The sequence below is a fragment of the Cervus canadensis genome, chromosome 13, assembly GCF_019320065.1.
Source record: "Cervus canadensis isolate Bull #8, Minnesota chromosome 13, ASM1932006v1, whole genome shotgun sequence".
In the NCBI taxonomy this organism is placed as follows: domain Eukaryota; kingdom Metazoa; phylum Chordata; class Mammalia; order Artiodactyla; family Cervidae; genus Cervus; species Cervus canadensis.
Genome location: NC_057398.1, coordinates 44,105,381 through 44,126,649, shown reverse-complemented (window position 1 = coordinate 44,126,649; position 21,269 = coordinate 44,105,381). Strand labels below are relative to the sequence as shown.

Here is a 21,269-nt window from a genome sequence, read left to right as displayed (position 1 = left end):
TTTTTATCTTCCTTTTTATTCTTTTTCTTTTTTCTTTTTTAAGCCAATACAAGCAATAGCACCATAAACGTCCTTTTACATTGATCTCTGGGCACTTATCTGATTATTTTATTAGAATAAATGCCCCCAAATTTTTGCCAGCTTTAACCCCAGCAGCACTATGTAAACATGCCTGTATTCTTTCCCTTCTCCTTCCTTCATCCTATTTTCCTACTGATTTGTTGAAGTTTTTTTTTATTTGTATAAGAATATTATTCCAGTTTATGTCATTTATGTTACACGCTTCCCCCTCTGCTATCTGTCTTAACCTTTTTTATGGGGGTAAGTTTATTTAATGTAAGTATATAGATGTCATTTTTCTTTACATGTGCAAAATTGGGATAATTACAGGATTGTTACCAGTATCAAATAAGTTGTGATGTAAAATAATGAGGACAGGGCCTGATTCTTGGTAAGCATTTGATAAATGACAGCTTTTATAATAATTTACAGTTTGAATGTTTAGGTAGTCACATATTTTTCCTTTAGCTGTAGATGTTATACATAGGCATTATCTGATGGCTATATGAATATTAACCTGTGTTTTCTTCTGGAAAATTTTACAACTACTATGGTTTTATATTTTACATTTAAAATATTTAATCCATATGGAATGTATTTTGTTGTTAATTATGAAATAATGATTTGATTACTTTTTTTTCCTAATATGGTTAATCAGTTTTCCCAACATTTAATGAACAAACCATCTTTTGCTCACAGACTTAAAATGCTACTTCTATCATATATGAAATTCCTATTTACACTCATGTGTGAATCTTCTCTTGTTTCATAGATGTGTCTATTGCTGCATTGACTGCTGTTCTATTTACTGAGGCTTTATTAAATGTTTTAATATCTGATAGGGAAAGTGTCATCTTGCAATCTTATTTTCTAAAGTTTCTAGGATATTTTTGTATGTCAACACCACTATAGTAACTTTAGATTTGGCAAACTGAGGTCTAAATAACCCTTCCCTGTCTGTACCAAGTCGCTTCAGCCATGTCCAACTGTGACCCTATGGCCTGCAGCCCACCAGGCTGTTCTATCCATTGGATTCTCCAGGCAAGAATACTGGAGTGGGTTGCCATGCCCTCCTCTAGGGGATCTTCCTGACCCAGGGATTGAATACATGTCTCTTATATCTCCTGCATTGGCAGGTGGGTTCTCTACCACTAAAACCACCTGGGAAGCTCCTAAATAATCCTAAATAGCATTAAATATACACAGCTTAATTTGATGCAGAATATCTTTTACAGTACTATATTCTCATTTAGGAAAGTCCCTACATTCATGTTCTTAAATAAATGTACCTCAGAACTTCATAGTTATCTTAACATTAATAGTGAATATTGTTTTTAAGATTATTTCTAGGCATTTCATACAATTTTGCTCTTGTGAATGCTAACCATTTGACCATTTTTTCCTAAGTGGTTTCTGTTCTTACACAGAAAGTTATTTTTATAAATTGCAATCATGAATATAACCATCCACTTTACTGAATTTATCTGTCCTAAAACTTTTAAGCTGGTTTTCTTGAATTTTCCCAGCAATCACATTATTTGCAAATATGCAGTCTCCTCATTTCTAACAGTCAAAAGTCATTTTTTTCTTTTTTATTACTTTGTTTAGAACATTTAAAACACTGTGTAGTGGTAGCAACAACAACAGAAATACTTTTTCTTTCTTCGCTTTTTTAAAAATTGAAGTATGGTTGATTTGCAATGTTATGTTAGTTCCTGTTATAGAGAAAAGCGATTCAGTTATACAAATATATATACTGTTTTTCATATTCTTTTCCACTATGGTTTATCACAGGATATTGATATAGTTCCCTGTGCTATACAGTGGTGGTGGTTTAGTCACTCATTCATGTCCGACTCTTGCGACCCCATGGACTGCAGCCCACCAGGCTCCTCTCTCCAGGGATTCTCCAGGCAAGGATACTGGAGTGGGTTGCCATTTCCTTCTCTGTGCTATACAGTAGGACCTTTATTTTGTTTATCTAATACTTGTTTATCTATTTTATATATAGTAGTTTGTATATGCTAATCCAAAACTCCTAATTTATCTCTCTCCCACCCACTTGCCCTTTTGGTAACCATAAGTTTGTTTTCTGAGTCTAGAAATCCTTATTTTTTCTGTCTTTAATGATCACAGAAGGGCCACATTATGTTTTAATATTGAGAATAATGGCTCCCTTCCCAATGTTATATTCCTTTTACTCTTGTCTTTAAACATATGTTCTTTCTCATGTTGATATCAACAGAAACAGAGAACAGTGACGTCTTATTTTCTTATCCATATTAACAATAGTTTTCTCTGACTATCAGCTATTTCAGTGAAAGACTGTATGTATTCTATATTTTCCAATAGTTGACTTTAAGGGAAAGAATTGTTCTCTTTCATTTTTGTTTTCTTTTGGTTACCTTTGCAGAAGAAAGGCTGATAACATGTTGCTCTTTCTCATTGGTCACAATCTCGATGATACTGAACATGTGCCCCACAAGTTTCCCCACTGGCTTGGTACTGATGTTGGGGTGCCACAACCGGAGCACTTTATCATCTCCTGAAAGAAGGACGTGTGAAGATTGTTTATGTTCTCAGGGATGCAGGTGGTCACAGTTTAAGAGTCTTTCTCATCTTTAATCATATCCTAATAGCTCAGTTGGTAAAGAATCTGCCTGCAGTCAGGAGACCCCAGTTTGATTCCTGGGTCAGAAAGATCTGCTGGAGATGGGATAGGCTACCCACTCCAGTATTCTTGGGTTTCCCTTGTGGCTCAGCTGGTAAAGAATCCGCCTGCAATGTGGGAGACCTGGGTTCCATCTCTGGATTGGGAAGATCCCCTGGAGAAGAGAAAGACTACCCACTCCAGTATCCTGGCCTGGAGAATTCCATGGACTGTATAGCCTATGGGGTCACAAAGAATTGGACACGACTGACTGACTCTTACTATCTTTCTTCTAGTATGAAATCACAGTCTGTTTCTTCCAGGATGCTATGATTGACCTGCTTTGGATCTGCTTCTTCTTGTCAAGGCTGTTTTGTAATCATTGTATTTACATACATAAACTTGAGTTCTCATAAATATTCTATGAGTCCTTTTCTTGATTTAATATGTTGCTACTCATTTATGCATTAAGGTATTTTGTGTGCACACTCAGTCGCTCAGTTGTGTCCGACTGTTTGCAACCCCGTGGACTGTAACCTGCCTGGCTCCCCTGTTCATGAAAATTTCCAGGCCAATAATACTGGTGTGGGTTGCCATTTCCTACTCCAGGAGATCTTCCCAGCCCAGGTATCAAACCTGTGTCTCGAGTCTTCTGCATTGGCAGGTGGATTCTTTACCACTGCACCACCTGGGAAGCCTGAGATTAAAACTTAGAGGAGTTAAATAACCTATCCAAGGCTTGCTAGTAAAAAAAAAAACTAGTATTTGTTCCTAGACAGTCTGACTCCAGAGCCCAGGCTGAAAGCCATCATAGTCTTAGTATCCCAGCTTGACAGATAAGGAGTCAGGCCAGCAGAATAGCTCAGTCCTCCCATCTTTCTCCTCAAGTTTCTTCCATTTGTCATCTTTCCGCTTACTCTCAGCAGATAATCTGAGCCATTAAACGTTGGTAGTTTTAAGCACTCTATCATTAGTCTGCTTCTCTGTTAATGTTAAACCATTGGCTTTTGACCTTTTTGTCAAGGACTCTTTTGAGGATTTGATAAAATTTTGGACTCTCTCCAGAAAAATGCATGTAGACACACAGTTATTCAGCCTAAGGGGCTACAGGACTCCTTTACTCCCACACATGGGCTCTAGGCTAGGAATTCACACTCTCACACTGAAACAGATTCTAGAGAGATTAAAGGTAAACTGTAAAACAAACAAAGTTGTAGTAAATATAGGAGAATTTTTTTCACAGACTCTCAGGCTGGGGAGGGCCTTTCTAAGTTTGCCACCAAACCAAAAAGGCACAAAGAAAAAGAATGATAGATTTTACTTTATACAAATTTTAAAATTCTCTAAAAGGTTTTGTTAGCAGTAAAGTGCTACAGGTGTGTGAAAACTCTGTAACTGTGCTAATGAAGGAGAGCACCATTTGCAAAGTAGAAAATCTCTGCGTAACGTGGACTGCGCTCTTACCTCCAGTGATAATCACGTTTGCTTTTATACAGTAACAGAAAGTGTTTGCTCCTCTTGGCATGGAAAACTCTCTGACAGGCCTGCAAAACACAAGCTAAATGTAAAACTTGTTTATTTTTCTTTCTAAAGTTAATTCCAACTTATAAATAATGGTCAAGAAGTTCATCTCTAAGTCGTTGTGAATCTATTTACCCACAGGAAAAAAAATGTAAGTAATGATTAAATTCTCACTGACCCACACAATCTATTTACTCTATGATATGATATTAATACATCATTTGCATTGTTTCTGTTTAAAAAGAAATCCGTTCCTCTGCCCTGGAGCTAAGGTTGTGCTGGTGTTAAGAATGGACAGAGATATATCACCTCTTAAGCTTGAACGTACATTGTTCAGCTCAATGAGTCTTTTTGGTAGAACAAAATGGCAGGAATGTGTTTGGACACTTCTCCCTCTCTCATTACCCACATCCAACTTTCTGTCAAGTCTTGTTGAATGTATCACCTAAATAGACATGAAATTGACCACTTCTTCCCATTTCCATCATAATATCTTGGTTTGGACTTCCCTGGTGGTCCAGTGGTTAAGAATCTGCCTTGCAACGCAGGGGACACGAGTTCGACCGGTAGTCCAGGAAGACCCCACATACCATGAGGCTACAAAGCCCATGCACCACAACTACTGTGCCCACAGACCCTAGAGCTTGTGCTCCCCAACAAGAGAAGCCACTGCAGTGAGAAGCCCGCACACCACCACAACGAGTAGCCTCTGCTTATTGCAACAAGAGAAACCCGCATGCAGCCAAAAATGAATAAATAAGTTAAAAATAAATAATATGTTGATTCAACTCTCCATCCCCTCTCACCAGAACTACTGCAATAAACTAATTTCTCAGCTTCCACTATTTTCTATTCCTCTTTCCCCAACCCTCCAAATCCCGTTAAGTTGCAGCCAAAGTGACCTTTCTAAAACATGAATTGGATCATATCACTTTTCTCCAGTGGTTTCCTAATGCTCTCAGGGACACCAGGTTCCATCACTTGGCCCATAAGGCCTCGGTGGTGCTGGATGGTCCCTGTCATCTTTCCAGGCTCACCTCACACCTTCTTCCTCCCTTTGATCCAGCCTTGTGGTCTCTTCAGCCTCCTTTCTGGCCTCACTGAACTCTCTTCCTCCTCAAGAGCTTCTGCACAGGCCAAAGATGTTTCTCCCCTGGATTGTAGCCACACTAGCAACCACCCTCCTCCAGGTGTATGATCTGTGCTTAGTTGGTCAGTCACGTCCAACTCTTTGCAAACCCATGGACTCCTTTGCAAACCCACCAGGCTCCTGTGTCCATGGGGATTCTCCTGGCAAGAATACTGGAGTGGGTTGCCATGCCCTCCTCCAGGGATCTTCCCAACCCAGAAATTGAACCCAGGTCTCCCTCATTACAGGCAGATGCAGGTGTCTGCTTGAATATTAATTTCTCCGAAAGGCCTTTCCTAGACTCCACCCTCCTGCCCCCACCAACTACATTAAGTCTTTTGTGTTATTTTCTACTCTGGTACCATGTTATTTTCCTTTAGGCATAAAGCACCTGACCTTAGTCTACTCTTGCCTTGTATGTTTCCTTTCCTTTTCTTTTTTAGTAAATAAAATGGTAGTGTATACTATTCTGTTCCTTGATTTTCCACTTAATAATAAATCTTGAAGATCTCCCCAAATCTGTACATTAAAAAAACTTTCTTATTCTTTTTAAAATTGTCATAGAGTATTCCCTTAAATGACTAAACCCTTTAATTTCTGAGGAACATCAGACTGTCTCAAATTTTTTGTGATTACAAATAACATTGCAATAAGCAGTCTTGTAAAAGTGTCATTTTTCTATAAGTTCTTAGAAATGATATTGCAAGTCAAGGGGTACTCGTATTTTGTAATTTTAAAATATATTGTAGTTTCTTTTTAATTCTTTTTGCCCACTGAACTATACTTCTTTATTTATTTATTTTTTTGAACTACATTTCTTTAAATGGGGCTCTTTCCAAAAACTGGGCCTTATAAAGCATTATTTATTCTATATAGCTTGTATTTGAGGGCTATCTTTGAGATAATGAACCTAAGGGATAATACCCAGAAGCACCTTGGATTACAATTATCACCTTAAACTTCAGGTAAGAATAAATTTTTTTTGTAAGTGCCCAATTGTGGATTTGGGTTATAAAAGAAATAGATATGAATTAAACACAAGCTGTAGAGTTCTCAGAACACAATCACAGAGTCAATGAGAGAACATGGAAATGAAATCTGATGGATGGACAGGAATATTCCTGTCTACAGGAATAATTGAAAGAGTACTGAGAGAAAAGGCTAATTGGAGAGGAGAGCCTAGGGCAATAGAGATACAGAATACAAGAGATTCAACAAGAATTTATAAGGTGATATAGACAAATTTGTGATTGATTATTTGTGAAAGTTGAGGGGAAAAGGAGTCATGTGGGGTTGCTAAATTTCTGCCCAGAATGATTTGATCATGGTGCTGAAATAGGAGGGAAGGGGGCATGGCACAAAAGTTTAAAAAATGACATAGCCTGAAAACAGGACATAGACTAATTAGAATTAAATAGATCCTCAGATGGTCAAGAATCTGGCTGCAATGCAGGAAACCTAGGTTTGATCCCTGAGTCAGGAATATCCCCTGGAGGAGGGAAGAGCTACCGACTTCAATATTCTTGCCTGGAGAATCCCATGGACAGCAAAGTCTGGCAGGCTACAGTCCATGGGATCACAGAGTCGGACACAACTGAGCGACTAACACTTTTCAAGATGGCAAGCTAGTCAACTTCCACTAGACCTTGAGCCTCAGTATATGCTCACTGTACACCAGCACGTTAAATGACATACTCACAGGTGCCATGATGGTTTTAAGTGCAACCATCAAAAATCAAAAAGTGGGCAAAGGCCCAATTTCTGAAAGTTTCTCCCCTCTCCCCAAAATAGTTGGAATAATCCTCTCACTCATTAGCCTATGAAATTACTAACCAAACCATATTTCAAAGCCTCTCTCTCTCCTTCTGAGATGGCCCATACTGTCTATGGAATATGTTTCTCTCCAAATCTATTTCTTACCTATCACTTTGTCTCTCACTGAATTTTTTCTGTGATGAGACATCAGGAACCTGAGTTTCATTAAGTCCTGAAACCAGGTGTGTGATCGCAGCTAAAAGACCATGGGTTCAAGTCCCAAACTGAGGTGCACAGTTTCAGCTGGCGAGTCACAAAGGGACAGTCATAAGGTAATAAAACGTGGAGAGTTAACTCTCAGTCCTAAAGGGGCCAATAGGACGCCATAAGCCAGGTGTACTGGGGAGGATGCTCTGCCAGTGTCTGCTCATTTTTGACTGGTGGGTCAACCCTGTATGCTTATGCACACCCAGGAGCAGGTCCAAGACAGAACTATTAATCTCTGTACTCTTCGACTCTGAGTTTTTGCTCCTACATTCTTAATCACTCCTGCTCTATTTCTTTCTTTTGTTAACCCCAGAACACCTGTGTGACCACCAAGATGAACTTTTTCTTTTACTCCCCTCCCTCTGATCCTTACAAGTGTTGACACTTTATTGCCAGCTTGCAACCAGAACAACCCCCACTCATCATGGATACCACTGGGGATAACTTCTGTTCCATTCCCTTTCAGCAACTTTTCAGGTACTAACACCTGGTTGGAAAAATACCTTGGAAGGGATAGCATCTAAAATCATAAGGGCAATCCTTGACCAAATTATGGACGGATTTTGACTTGAATGGAATTTTGGATAGCATGGGAATTAGAGACATCTCCTCAGGTTTGGGTCTGAAATGAATCAGACTGCATCAGTCCCAACAAATTACCCCTCTGGGCCATATCCTCCAGGATTGGGAAAGATTCAGACAACAGAAATTGAAAAGAAAAATATTGATTAGGTACATAACCTACTATATGGGCTTCCCTGGTGGCTCAGAGGTAAAGAATCTGCCTGAATGCAGGAGACACAAGAGACCCAGGTTTGATCCCTGGGTCAGGAAGATATCCTGGAGAAGGAAATGGCTACCCACTCCAGTATTCTTGCCTGGGAAATCCCATGGACGGAGGAGCCTGGTGGGCTACAGGCCATAGGGTCACAAGAGTCAGACATGACTTAGCGACTAAACCACCACCAACAACAACCTACGATATGAGTTAGGAAACCAAGAAAAGTGACCACTCAATGGGTCCCTGAGTTATACTATATTGCAGTTAGGAGCCGCTTTTTCAGTAGGAGCTACCCCCTGACCGCTGGCAGGAGCTATTGCCCCCAGGGGAAGCCACTGTACTGACCTCAGCAGCCACCCTGCTGGCCGGAGCCTCTCCTCCAGCTAAGGCTATTAGCCCAGGGGGAGTAGCTGGGAATGAAAAGAGGTGCCTCCCCTCATATTCAGGACCCTCTTCTTCATACCCTGAGACACTCAAGGGGCCCATCCTTAGCCCAGCTTGCACTCACAGCGGTTATAAGTTACCAACCAACCGCCCCTTCAGTTTTGCCTCTGAGAGAAGGTCCTGATAGAAATCAGGGAACAGTAAGAGGTCCATGTACCTTTCTCGATGTCTGATCTAAGTATGGCAAAGGACAAGTTGAGAAGTTTATCTGAGGATCCTGAACTTTTTCAAAGGGGTTTACCCAACTAGTGAGAACTTTTGATCTCACCTGAGGAGATTTACAGATCTTACTATCCCGCTGTTGCACCCTCGAGGAAATGCGGCATACAATACTGGTGGCCAGAGTCCCTGAAGATCAACTGGCAGCCCGAGTCCAGTAGACCCATGCAGCCCACCAGGTGGGGACTGACACTATCCCTGAGACAGACTCACACTGGACTACCAGGTAAATCCTATTGATAGAGATAGGACCATGTGATTAACTAGTTAATAGAAGATATGAAGGAACTTGGGCTTCCCAGGTGGTGCTAGTGGTAAAGAACCCACCTGCCAAGGCAGGAGACATAAGAGATACAGGTTCAGTCCCTACTTCAGGAAGATACCCTGGAGCAGGGCATGGCAACCCACTCCAGTATTCTTGCCTGGAGACCCCATGGACAGAGAAGCCTGGAGGGCTACAGTCCATAAGATTGCAAAGAGTCAGACACGATGAAAGCAACTTAGCATGCGCACGCACACACACACACAAACACAAACACACACAAATAACCTTAGAGTAAAACCTGTTAATTATGAAAAAGTAAAAGAGGTCCAACAGGGGCAGGATGAACATCCTGCAGTTTTCCAAGAGAGACTAGAAGAGGCTTTTAGGAGGTATATAGATGCAGATCCCTTCTCCTCCAAAGGACAGACCCTTTTGGCTATGCATTTGATAGCCCAGTCTGCCCCAGATATCAAGTGCAAAATTCAGAAAGCTACTGCTGGTCCTCAAACTCCAATGAGTGACTTGCTCCAATTGGCTTATTCAGCTTTCAATAATGGGGATATTGCCAAAAAAGGTTGAACGCACCCAGAGAAATATACTAAGGGTCCAAATACTTGCAGTGACTTTGTCTGCTCAGAGAGCACCAACTGGGAGGCTGACTTTGCTGAGCCAATCTGTCCCTAGTGGACCAGAGGGTCCATGGGTACCCATACAAGGCCAGTGTACTCTGTGTGGACAAAAGGGGCACTGGAGGGAGGATTGCAATTAACATGCCTTTGCAAACAGCCAGAGCATTGGAAGAGGGAATATCCCAGATGCCAGAGAGTGACCATTGAGGACCACTAATGGCTTCACAATCAGAAGACTGACAGGGCTCAAGGCTGAAAACTTCTCTGCCTAGAGATACTATCTACATAACTAATGTTGAGCCATGAGTGATCATTGATGTGGTGGGCCACTTGATAGAATTTCTTGTAAACACTGTTGCAACCTTCTCCATAATAACCCAAAGGGTTAGAAACCTTAGCAATCATAAGGAATATGTAATGGAGTGTCAGGGCTTCCCTGGTGGCTCAGTGGTAAAAAAAAAAAAAAAAAAAAAAAAGAATTCACTTACCAGTGCAGGAGACTTGAGTTTGATCCCTGGGTCAGGAAGATCAGAAATGGCAACTCACTCCTGTGTTCTTGCCTGGGAAATCCCATGGACAGAGGAACCTGACAGGCTATAGTCCATGGGGTTGCAAGAATCAGACATGACTTAGCAACTAACAACAACAGAGTGTCAGGGAAGAGACAAGAGCACAATTTCCTGGAACCCCTTCTATGAAACATCGATGGCCAATTGTTTTCACATTGCTTTCAGTTTGTGCCTGATTGTCCCATCCCTTTAACAGGGAGAGATTTATTAACTAAATTAGGGACCACTCTGTTTCTGGAGGAGCAAGGGGATCACCCTCATCACCAAATGGTTCTAATGGAAAGCGAAAAGGAACAGATTGAAGCTGATATGGAAGCCTTAGTAGACCCTGGAGTGTGGAGTATTGAGATTCCAGGCTTGACCAAAGATATCCAGCCAGTGGTTATTAAGTTAAGGCCTGGGCAGGAGTATCCCTGCAAAAAAACAATACCCCTTAAAATCAGAGGCACAGAGGGGAATCTTTTCCCTTAGTAAAGGAATAACTTTTGGATAGATTGATGGTACTCTGTCAGTCACCATGTAATATGCCAATATTGAAAGTGAAAGTCATTCTTTGTGATCCCATGGACTGTAGCCCTCCAGGCTCCTTTGTCCACGGGGATTCTCCAGGCATGGATACTAGAGTGGGTTGTCATGCCCTCCTCCAGGGGATCTTTCCAACCCTGGGATCGACCCAGGTCTCCCGCATTGCAGGTGGATTCTTTACCAACTGAGCCACCAGGAACACATTTTCAAACCTGCTGCTGCTGCTGCTGCTGCTGCTAAGTCACCTCAGTCATGTCCGACTCTGTGCGACCCCATAGACGGCAGCCCACCGGGCTGCCCCATCCCTGGGATTCTCCAAGCAAGAACACTGGAGTGGGTTGCCATTTCCTTCTCCAGTGCCTGAAAGGAAAAGTGAAAGTGAAGCCGCTTAGTCGTGTCCAACACTTAGCCCACTAGGGAGTATCAATTTGTACAAGATCTAAGGACTGTTAATGAAGCAATGGAATCTGTCTATTCTATTGTGCCTAATCCTTATACTATCATGACTCACATGCCCAAGTCCAGATGATACAAATATTTATTGGTAGTGGTAGACATTCACTGGATGGGTAGAGGTTTTTCCCACACAGAGAGAACAGGCCTCAGAGGTAAAAAAAGAAAAAAAAAAAACTTGCTTAAGGAGAAAATCTCATTTTGGATTACCTCAATCTATACAAACTGATACCTCTAAATTTACCTTTAAAATGCCCCAACAAGTAGCTAAAACCCTGGGGGAAAGTACTCCCTTTTTACAGCATAGAGACCCCAATCCTCAGGGAAAGTGGAAAAAAATGAATGATACTTGGAAGTGAACTATATCCAAATTATGCCAAGAGACTCAGGAAAACAGGGTCCAAATATTGCCAATTACTCTAATGAGAATAAGGGCAACCCCCAAAGAAAAGCTAAGATGCAGTCCCTATGAATTAGTGTATGGGAGACCCTTCTTACCAAATGATTTCGTATTAGATGAAGAAACAGCTGGGCTTCCCTGGTGGCTCAAATGGTAAAGAATCTGCCTGCAATGCAGGAGACTCGGATTCAATCCCTGGGTCAGGAAGATCCCCTGGAGAAGGGAATGGCAACCCACTCCAGTATTCTTGCCCAGAGAATTCCATGGACAGAGGAGTCTGGCTGGCCAGAGTCCATGAGGTCCCAAAGAGTCAGACATGACTGAGCAACTAACACAGAGAGAGATTACAGAGAGATTATGCTGTAAACTCAGACCAAGTACAACTTGTCCTAATAGATGAGAGACCCCTGTAATTTAATGATCACTCAAGAAAGCCATTGGATCGTTGTGGAATGAAGCAGGCCTGCTTAACTATAAAGTATGAGATATGCCCCGAGTCATTAAGTGAAAGAAAAAAACGTTACCACCTTTCAGTTTATTTGAATAAGCACTATGACAGTCCTAGTTTAACCTCATACAGACGGTCAGACACTCTCCTGCCCAGTAGGAATGAGGAGCTAGTGATGTAAGCCTGGCATCTACTTGAAGAATGAGGAAGAAGGCAGTCTTTTCCCCCTCCCTCACTTTCCTTTGATTATAAAAATGTAGCTCACTTAATCCTCAGGGCAGAGTCCCGCCAGCCTCTTTGCATTTCTCCCAAGTGTCCGATGTTAGTAAATCTACTTCTTGCCTATCACTTTGCCTCTCACTGAATTCCTTCTGTACTTCGGCACAAAGAACCTGAGCCACAGTAAGTCCTGACACCAGGTGAGTGATTCAAATTAAAAAATCGTGAGTTCAGGTCCCAATCTGGCTTTAGCTTGAGTTCGAGTCCCACTGTGTGGGGTCAAGTCCCATTCTGAGGTGCACCATTTCAGTGCTACCAAGAAAAGATAAAATGCTATAAAAGGCATCGATTAAAAGGTGAGGGAAGTAAAATTTAGCTATGAATAAGAAATTTAAAGGGCTATGAGATATCTAGGTGGACTCGGTGAGCAGGTATAAGTAAGTCTAGTTTCAAGACAGCTTGGGTTTCATCAGTATACAGGTATTAATATATTGGGATAGAGGAAAATAGCCCAAGATGTGCATAGAAAGTGACTATCAAGGTTGGTTAAGGACAAAACTCTGGAGAATGCCACCACAAAAATAGCAGATGCAGAAAGAGAAATCACAAGGGAAAAGAACAAACATAAGATCCTGGGAGAAAACTCTGGCTTCCCAGAAGCCAAGAGAATAGAGTTTTAGGGAGGGTGATCAGTAATACTGCCAAACTATCTTCCAAGGTGGCTGTGCTCATTTTACATTCCCAGCAGCTCTGAATGAAAGTTCCTATTGTTCCACATTCTTGCCAGCATTTGATGTTGTCAGTGTTCCGGATGTTGGGCACTGGTAGGTGTGTAATATCTCACTGTGACTTTAGTTTGCATTTCTCTAGTGATGTAGGATGTGAAACATCTTTTCATATACTTACTGCCATCTGTATACCTCCTTTGGTAATGTGTCTGCTCAGATGTTTTGCTTATTGTTCAGTCGGGTTGCTTTATTGTTGTATTATAAGAGTTCTTTGTATATCCTTTATCACATATATGTTTTGCAAATATTTTATCCTAATCTAGGGCTTATCTTCTTGCTCTCTTGATGGTGTCTTTTTCAAAACAGACTTTTTAATTTGCATGAAGTCCAATTTGCCAATGATTTCTTTCATGCAGTTGTATCTTAAATGTTATTGCCAAACCTAAAGTCATCTAGATTTTGTTCTAGGAGTTTTATGGTTTTGCATTTTATCTTTGGGTATATGATCCATTTTGAGTTATTTCTCTAAAACTTGTATAATGACTGTCCAGATTGAGAGTTTTTATCAGGAATGGGTGTTGGATTTTGTCAAGTGCTTTTTCTGCACCTATTAATGTGATCATGTGATTTCTTTCTTCTTTAGCCTTCCCTAATCCCAGAAAATTCTCTCGTGCCCACTTGGGATCCCTGCTTCCCCCTGCTCTCAGGCATCCACTAATCTACTACTTTCTATTTCCATCAGTTTGTCTTTTCTGGGCATTTCCTTTAAATGGAATTCTTCATATGCAGTCTTTTGTGTCTGGCTTCTGTCACCTAGCATAACATTTCTGAGGTTAATACATGCTGTAGGATATGTCTCTCTTTAAAAAATACAATGGCTGTTTTATAATTACTATATATTAGTATAACCTTGCTATACATCAATATAACTATTAATAAATATCTAACTAGGGAGGAACTAAGATTATACACTATTCAACCTCACCTGTCTATAAGAAAGCCATTTTGTGTATTTATTAAACATGAAACATGATGGTTGTGCTACAGATACTCATAGGTAATTGGCTAGTCAATTGACCTATAAGAATGATTTTTAAAGTATAAAGTTTTACCAATAGAATTATATTTGGAAAATATAGATAAATCAGTGTTGATTTATTTTAATACAGCAATAAACAACAAATGAGCAGAATTGCTCCTAAGAAAAGAGAAATCATGTTCATATCTGTGTAACTTCAACTGCCTTCTGAAAAATCGAATTAATCTTGTTGAACAAATGGAATATTTAACATCTGATACTTCTAAAAACCAATTTAAAAGCTCCAAGGCTGCCATGAGTTTAAAGAAAACACCTGAAAGTCACAAAATGTTTATGTGTATAAACAATTGTACTTACAAATTATCCTCAATTCTCTTCAAGGATTCCAAAACTAATGAATGAACACTGTCTAAGGAGCAGGATCCAAAGCAATTTAAGGCCGAAATATATCTAATTTTCATAACCCAGTCATTATGTAGCTTCCTTTTAACACTGGGAATTACAAGAAAAAAAGGGGATTATGTTAGACTCACAGACACATCATGTTGAGTTTCTATTTGCTATTTCACTTTTACTTTAACCAAATTGCAGCTCTGAGCTGTAGTAAATCCTCCATGTATCAACAGTACCCTATGCATTGTGCAACTTTCAACTGTTTACATTTTCATCATCTAGCATATTTTAAAATAAAAAATAAAAGTTTGTCATCAGATTTTGAGCTATAGATTCAGAATTAAATTTTAATCTAGATGAATTTCAGTCCAATATTGACCCTATCATCTTTGGTTGCTGTTGTTTAATCGTTAAGTCATGTCCAACTCATTTGTGAACCCATGGACTATGACCTGCCAAGCTCCTCTATCCCTGGAATTTCCCAGGCAAAAATACTAGAATGGGTAGCCATTTCCTTCTCCATAGGATCTTCCCAAACCAGGGATCAAACCTGAGTTTCCTGCATTGGCAGGTAGATTCTTACCATTGAGTCACCAGGGAAGCCACTATCATCCTTACCCTATTGAAAAAATTCTGATCAAGCAAAGAGAAGACTGTTTCATAATATTTTTTATCTTGTATGAGTCAATTCATTTTCATATTTCCCATGAGTACATTCAAAACTGAAGAACAAGGAAGTTTGCAATCCCAGATCGCTAGTGATGCTGAGGCTAGGACAACTGCCATGTCTGCGCTCAATTGCTTCAGTTGTGTCCGACTCTGCAACCCCATGGACTGTGGCCCACCAGGCTCCTCTGTCCATGGGATTTCCCAGGCAAGAGTACTGAAGTGGGTTGCCATGCTCCCAAAGATAAAAGCCACATCTCCTGCATCTCCTGCATTGCAGGTGGCTCCTTTACCTGCTGAGCCAGCAGGGAAGCCAGTGTATTTGTTTCCTCAGTCAAAAACACTGACTGAGCTTTATGTCCTCAATCCCAGGTATGATTAATGTAAAATCCTTATCATCAAGTTTCTTAGATTGTAGTTGAGAAATAAACATGTTTATAACTCAAGGCAGGAAAGTTTGACAATATTGGATTAAACAGATTGAAAAGGGTGATTTCTTTTTTCCATGTCACATTGTGTTAAATTTTGAACTCTGGATACTGGCTACTTTTTAAAATTTCTACTGTGTTTTGCCTCAACACTCAGCCTAAGTATATGTGTGTGTGTGTGTGTGTGTGTGTGTGTGTGTGCGCCTAGTCACATCCAACTCTTTGCAACCCCATGGAGTATAGTCCACCAGGCTCCTCTGTCCATGGGGATTCTCCAGGCAAGAATACTGGGGTGGGTTGCCATGCCCTCCTCCAGGGGATCTTCCCAACCCAGGGATCAAACCCAGGTCTTGCTCATTGCAGGCAGATTTTTTACTGTCTGAGCCACCATATATACTTCAGTCTCAAATAATTTAAGTCAGGCCCAGGTATCTCAATGGTAAAGAACCCACCTGCAGATGCAGGAGACTTGGTTTCGATCCCTGGGTAAGGAAGACCCCCTGAAAAAAAAACCCACTCCAATATTCTTGCCTGGGAAATCCCATGGACAGAGGAGCCTGGTAAGCTACAGTCCACAGAGTCGCAAAGAATCAAACACTGCTTAGTGACTAAACAAAAGCCACAGCAAACACACATTTCAGTAAAGAGAAGATTCATGTCTCAGCATCTAAGAGCCTATCATAATAGGAATAAAGTGCTTGATAATGGATAAAACAGCCCATCACATTTTGGGAAAGTCTCCCATTAGAGGCTAGTACTTTGATGGAACTAAGTCATACTGTTCATATATGAAAGATGGAAAATGGAGCCAGACAAGTATTATGTCATTCTTAGGGTTTCAGCAATGGACTAGTCTTAATTTTGTTGTAGCAATAGCTGTAATGAGCTTTTAATTACATATTATAACTCTGGGATAAAACATTTGCAGTATTAATAGCAAAATATAACCCTGTATTTTTTAAGGTTTTTTTCTTATTGTGAAAGAAAAATTTTGTTTGTACAAAATTTAGAAAGTAGAAAAACATAAAGAAGAAAATAAAAGTCACTTCTCTGAGTCACTTCCAAAGAGAATAATTGTTAACGTTTGGGTATATTTTCATTCACCATTTTTCTTTCTACATAGAAGTACACAGACGCACACATGGACACATATACATATGGACATCTGTGCATTTTTTAAATTAAACTAGATTCAAATGTACATAGAAAACAAAAGTATTTTTATTTCACATTATATTATGAACATTTTCCATATTATTAAATATTTTTCAAAACATAATTTAATGGGAATGCATGGCATCCTCTAATATGGTTATACTACGATTTATTGCATGCCTTTGATGCCTTAAATATTTTTTAGGACTTCGATAAAAATATATGTTACATATAAATATATTACACATGTATAGATACTTTTAAAATATGTAAATATACTTATAGAATTTATATTACATTACACATTTATATAATGCATGAATTATTTATTTAAATGGTTCCTTATTTAAATTAATCATTCCCCTATTGTTGGACACTGGATGTTTCATTATTAGACATAATGCTGTGATAATTATGCTTAAATTTTTAAACACATGGGGATCACAGGTCTCAATGTATAAATGTTTTTTAAGACCCTTGATGCATCTGCAAAAATTGCTTTCCAAAAAGGGATTCATTTTTTCACCACAAGCAGTAAGTGGGAATACTTATCTCACAGCATCGTATAAAATTTCTAATTTTATAAGTGAGAAGTTGTATATGACTTTAAGTTGCACTTCTTTGATTAATAAAAAGGTTGTGTTTAGTAAAAAGTCTGTTTTTCTGCTAATAAAATTAATATATACCTTACTCTAAAAACTTCAAAAACACTACAGTTATAAAGCAGACAATAGAAATCGCCCATAATCTCATCAGTTGGAGATATCTGTTGTTAGCATATTTGCCTGATGATCAGTTTGAAAAGTTCATTGACTATTTCTACTGTGTGGGTATGTGTGTAAATTATCTGTTCATCACCTTTGCAAATTTTTATCTTGAGACATTATTATTTTTTAATTGAATTCTAACACCTATTAAAGATTAGTAACCCACTGTCTGTCATAATTTTATATTTATCCCAGTTTGCTATTTATTTTCAAGATATTATCTTTTGATTTTGTGAATAGTCAAACCTATCAAACTTTTTATTTGAGTCCTGTATCCATTGTTTTTATGTTTAGAATCTTCTTGCATATTTAAATACTAGTAAACAGTCATATGTACCTTTTCCTTTTTTATGATTTAATTTTTCATTGAACCCTTTAATCCATTCAAGTATCTATAGATTTTAACTGTCAATAGCATTTGAAATATGGATTAAGTTGCTGATTTTCCTGTCTTTCCTGTTATACTGGAAGTCCTTCGAGGTAAAGAAAAAAAATATTTTTCAGCTTTGTATTTAAAATATCTACCATGGGGTCTGGCATATTATTTTCATTATATAAATACTTGAGCAGTGTCTATATTAAAACTATTGGAATACCCATATAATATCCTTACCTTTTGAAGTTCTTTGAGTCTAAGACCTGATTCTGTAATCTTTTTTTTGATTTTGCCTGCTTTAATCCAAAGTCTTCACTATTTACTGTGAATTTGCTCACAAAACCACCATCATCTCCCAAGAGGATGTCATCTCGGCAGAGCTGGTCAGGCAAAGACACTACACACACACAGAGGAGGCAATGATCCATAGGTTTTATGACAAAATAGTTTTCCTAGAAACAGAAGAATGCTTTAAATGTTATTGTGTTGCTCTAAATATCTAAATATTAAATTTAAATATTGCTCTTATTTTTTGTAAGATTTTACTTTTCTGATGTTTTTCATTTTAGATACTCCCACTGTTAAAGGAACTTGAAAAAAACAAAGTTAACTAAGCAGAAGTTAATGAACACTTGCTTTGAGCCCAACACTGTGCTTTTGGGTGTTTTGTTGGAGAAAAATGTGAGCTATCTATCTTTGGCTCAATAAACAATGAGATTTTCTGATATATTACTCTGAATATTCCTTTCTTAAATTTGTAAGGCAATATTAACAGGAAGCAAAAAAAGTTCAGGTGTTAAAACACCATTGAAATAAAAACGAGTGATTAACAGGAAAATCTAATATCAAAGTCCCAATTACTTTACAAGGAGAAAAATATCCTAACATCTACATGTATCCAGAAATATTCAGCAAGCATCTATCGAGCTGACTCTATATTATCAAACTGGGTTCACTAAGCTATATAGCTATTGCTTTCCTGGGACTTAGTTTCTACCTAAGAGAGAAGAAAAAAGTATTTAAAAAATTTTAAATGTCTTGTTTCCTATAGAAAGAATAAAACTTGAACATACTGACAGGTTCATTCAGTCATTCAACAGATATTTATTGAGCACCTACAATATGGCAAGAACCATTCTAGGCACTGGCTGTTAGTGATGAACAAAAGTTTCTGACTTTGTGGAACTACTATCCCAGTTGGGGGAGACAGATGAATAAAACAGATAATTCCAGATAATGGGATGTACACTTTAAAAAATAAACCAGAGCGCTGTGATAAAGAGTTACTGAAGAGGTCACTTTGGGTCCCATGGTCAAGGAAGTTGACCTTGGATCTAGGATCTGAATTGGTTGAGAGGAGGATTCAGAGGAGGTTGAAAAGGAGGATCCTAGGAGAAGAGATTAATGTCAAAAAAAGAGAAAGGGAAGAAGCTATGGAGCCCTGTTCTGGACAAGGCAGGAGGGGATGGGGATGTTGGATACCGGGAGTATCAGATTTTGTTTTTAGAGAGAGGAACGAAGAAAGGAAGGAAGTAGTGTTGCATTCTTAGTTAAAGCTTAGTTAAAGCTGGAATTTGAAAGAGGACAAACCTTCCAGACTCAGTATTCTCAGAAACAGGAAGAAGTTAATCTGCTGAAAGGGAACACTTGCCAGGAGGGGGAAAGTGAGTTGGCAAGAAGCAGAAACAGGTTGATAGAATACAGTGAGGGCTCAAGTGAGGTGGCAGACCCTTACTTTGCAGTGATGCTGAATAGTGTGGTTCTGAGTTCTTCTCTAGCAAGGCTTAGCCACTGCCAGGGAGTAAAGAAGGGCTATAGCATCTACCTGAGATTCAAGTTTTGAAGGACAGAGATTTAAGAGATGACCCATCTTGGGGGTAATATGAGACGGGAAAGAGAGAAGAAGCCGGGGTACCGAAGCATGGAAGAAGATGCTTTCAACACAGTGCAGGCTTCTATGAGATTGAAAAGCAAGAGTGAAAACAAGAGAGTGAGAAGGAAGAGATTATAATCAAACTATATGACATGAGATAGGGACACATCACATTAAAATACATTAAGCAAACAGCTGTCTTCTTTAAAATCATCTTGGCATCATTAGTTGGCCAATATTGTGGACAAGCATAGGAAATTTACTTCTCATTGAGACTAGTATGGCACAGAGGAAGGGTAAATTATTTCTTAATATTCCATGTCCTTCAAAGTCAGCCTGCTTCCTGAGGGCATATTTAAACAACCTCAGTTCTTAGTGATCTCACCTCTCCCTGAGGTCTTGTTCTTTTTTACTTTATAATTATCTGTACCATTGTATTACATATTATGTTTGTTCACGAGATTCCTCAAGGCTGAGTTTTGTTTCAGTACAGGGAACATATTCTTCTTTGTTTCTGCAGATGCTCAGTAAATACTGTAAATTGGTTAAGCCATAACATTTCATTTACTGAAAGGATTAACATTAACATCTACCCCATTAGATTTTTTTGCCAGAATTAGGTATTTGATTTTAGTAATTCTCTTGCCAAATAAAGCTGGACTGAAGGGAAAGTCTGAACTGGATAACATGAGCATAATCAAAGATAATACTTGGATTCAGAGAAAGGTGTAAATTGAGAAATGAACTAGTCAATCTCTCGCTCTCAAAAACAAACCAAATTAAACATATGCTAAATGAAAACATGTTCCCTTTTAATTAAGGCTCAGAATATTACTGCTGGACTAGACTATTTTATTAATAGCTAACCCCTGATTTTATGGGCTTCCCTGGTGGCTCAGCTGGTAAAGAATCTGCCTGCAATCCTGGAGATCTGGGTTCAATCTCTGGATTGGGAAGATCGTCTGGGGAAGGGAACAGCTACCCTCTCCAGCAGTCTGGCCTGGAGAATTCCTTGGGGTTGCAAAGAGTCAGATATAACTGAGCAACTTTCACTTCACTTTCATTTTATGTACGAGGAAACTGATGTTCAATAGAGAAAGTGAGTTGCTCATATCCTACCTATATGGAAAAGACAATCCAATTTCTTTGAGTATTTCCCTTAGCACAGTACCTGGCTGCTCCCTTGAGCTTTATAATCCCAGACAATAATGGTCCTTTCGGTAGTAGCAACAATTCGTTTCAGCTGTGAGAGGTAATCACATCCTGTAATCCAGGAGGTATCCTGATGGAAAAACATGGAATCAGAATGTTGGTTTTGGACTATCTTGTGTTTTGTTCTATCTCATAATGACTGGCTACTAAAGAATAGATTAGTTACATTAAAAGCACCATTTTGCCCCCTTATTTGCAGAGGAGCCACACAATATCGCTTCTTTGACGTCTTGACAAGAGGGTCTCATCTCTTTCCCTTTCACCCTGAGTTTCTCAGCACCATCAGCTGGAGAATGGC

General features: G+C 39.2%; 1 protein-coding gene across 2 annotated transcripts in view; it reads right to left on the bottom strand.

Annotated features, from left to right (window-relative positions):
• Nucleotides 1-21,269, bottom strand: part of WDR64 (WD repeat domain 64) — a 122,095-nt gene that overhangs the window by 72,046 nt on the left and 28,780 nt on the right. For both annotated transcript variants that reach the window (XM_043485765.1, XM_043485764.1), the window contains 5 exons: nt 20,931-21,041; nt 18,124-18,338; nt 14,459-14,593; nt 4,175-4,254; nt 2,466-2,605 (listed from right to left, as the gene is read on the bottom strand). In XM_043485765.1, the coding sequence (XP_043341700.1) occupies nt 2,466-2,605; nt 4,175-4,254; nt 14,459-14,593; nt 18,124-18,338; nt 20,931-21,041 (681 nt within the window). The remainder of the gene's footprint in view (nt 1-2,465; nt 2,606-4,174; nt 4,255-14,458; nt 14,594-18,123; nt 18,339-20,930; nt 21,042-21,269) is intronic.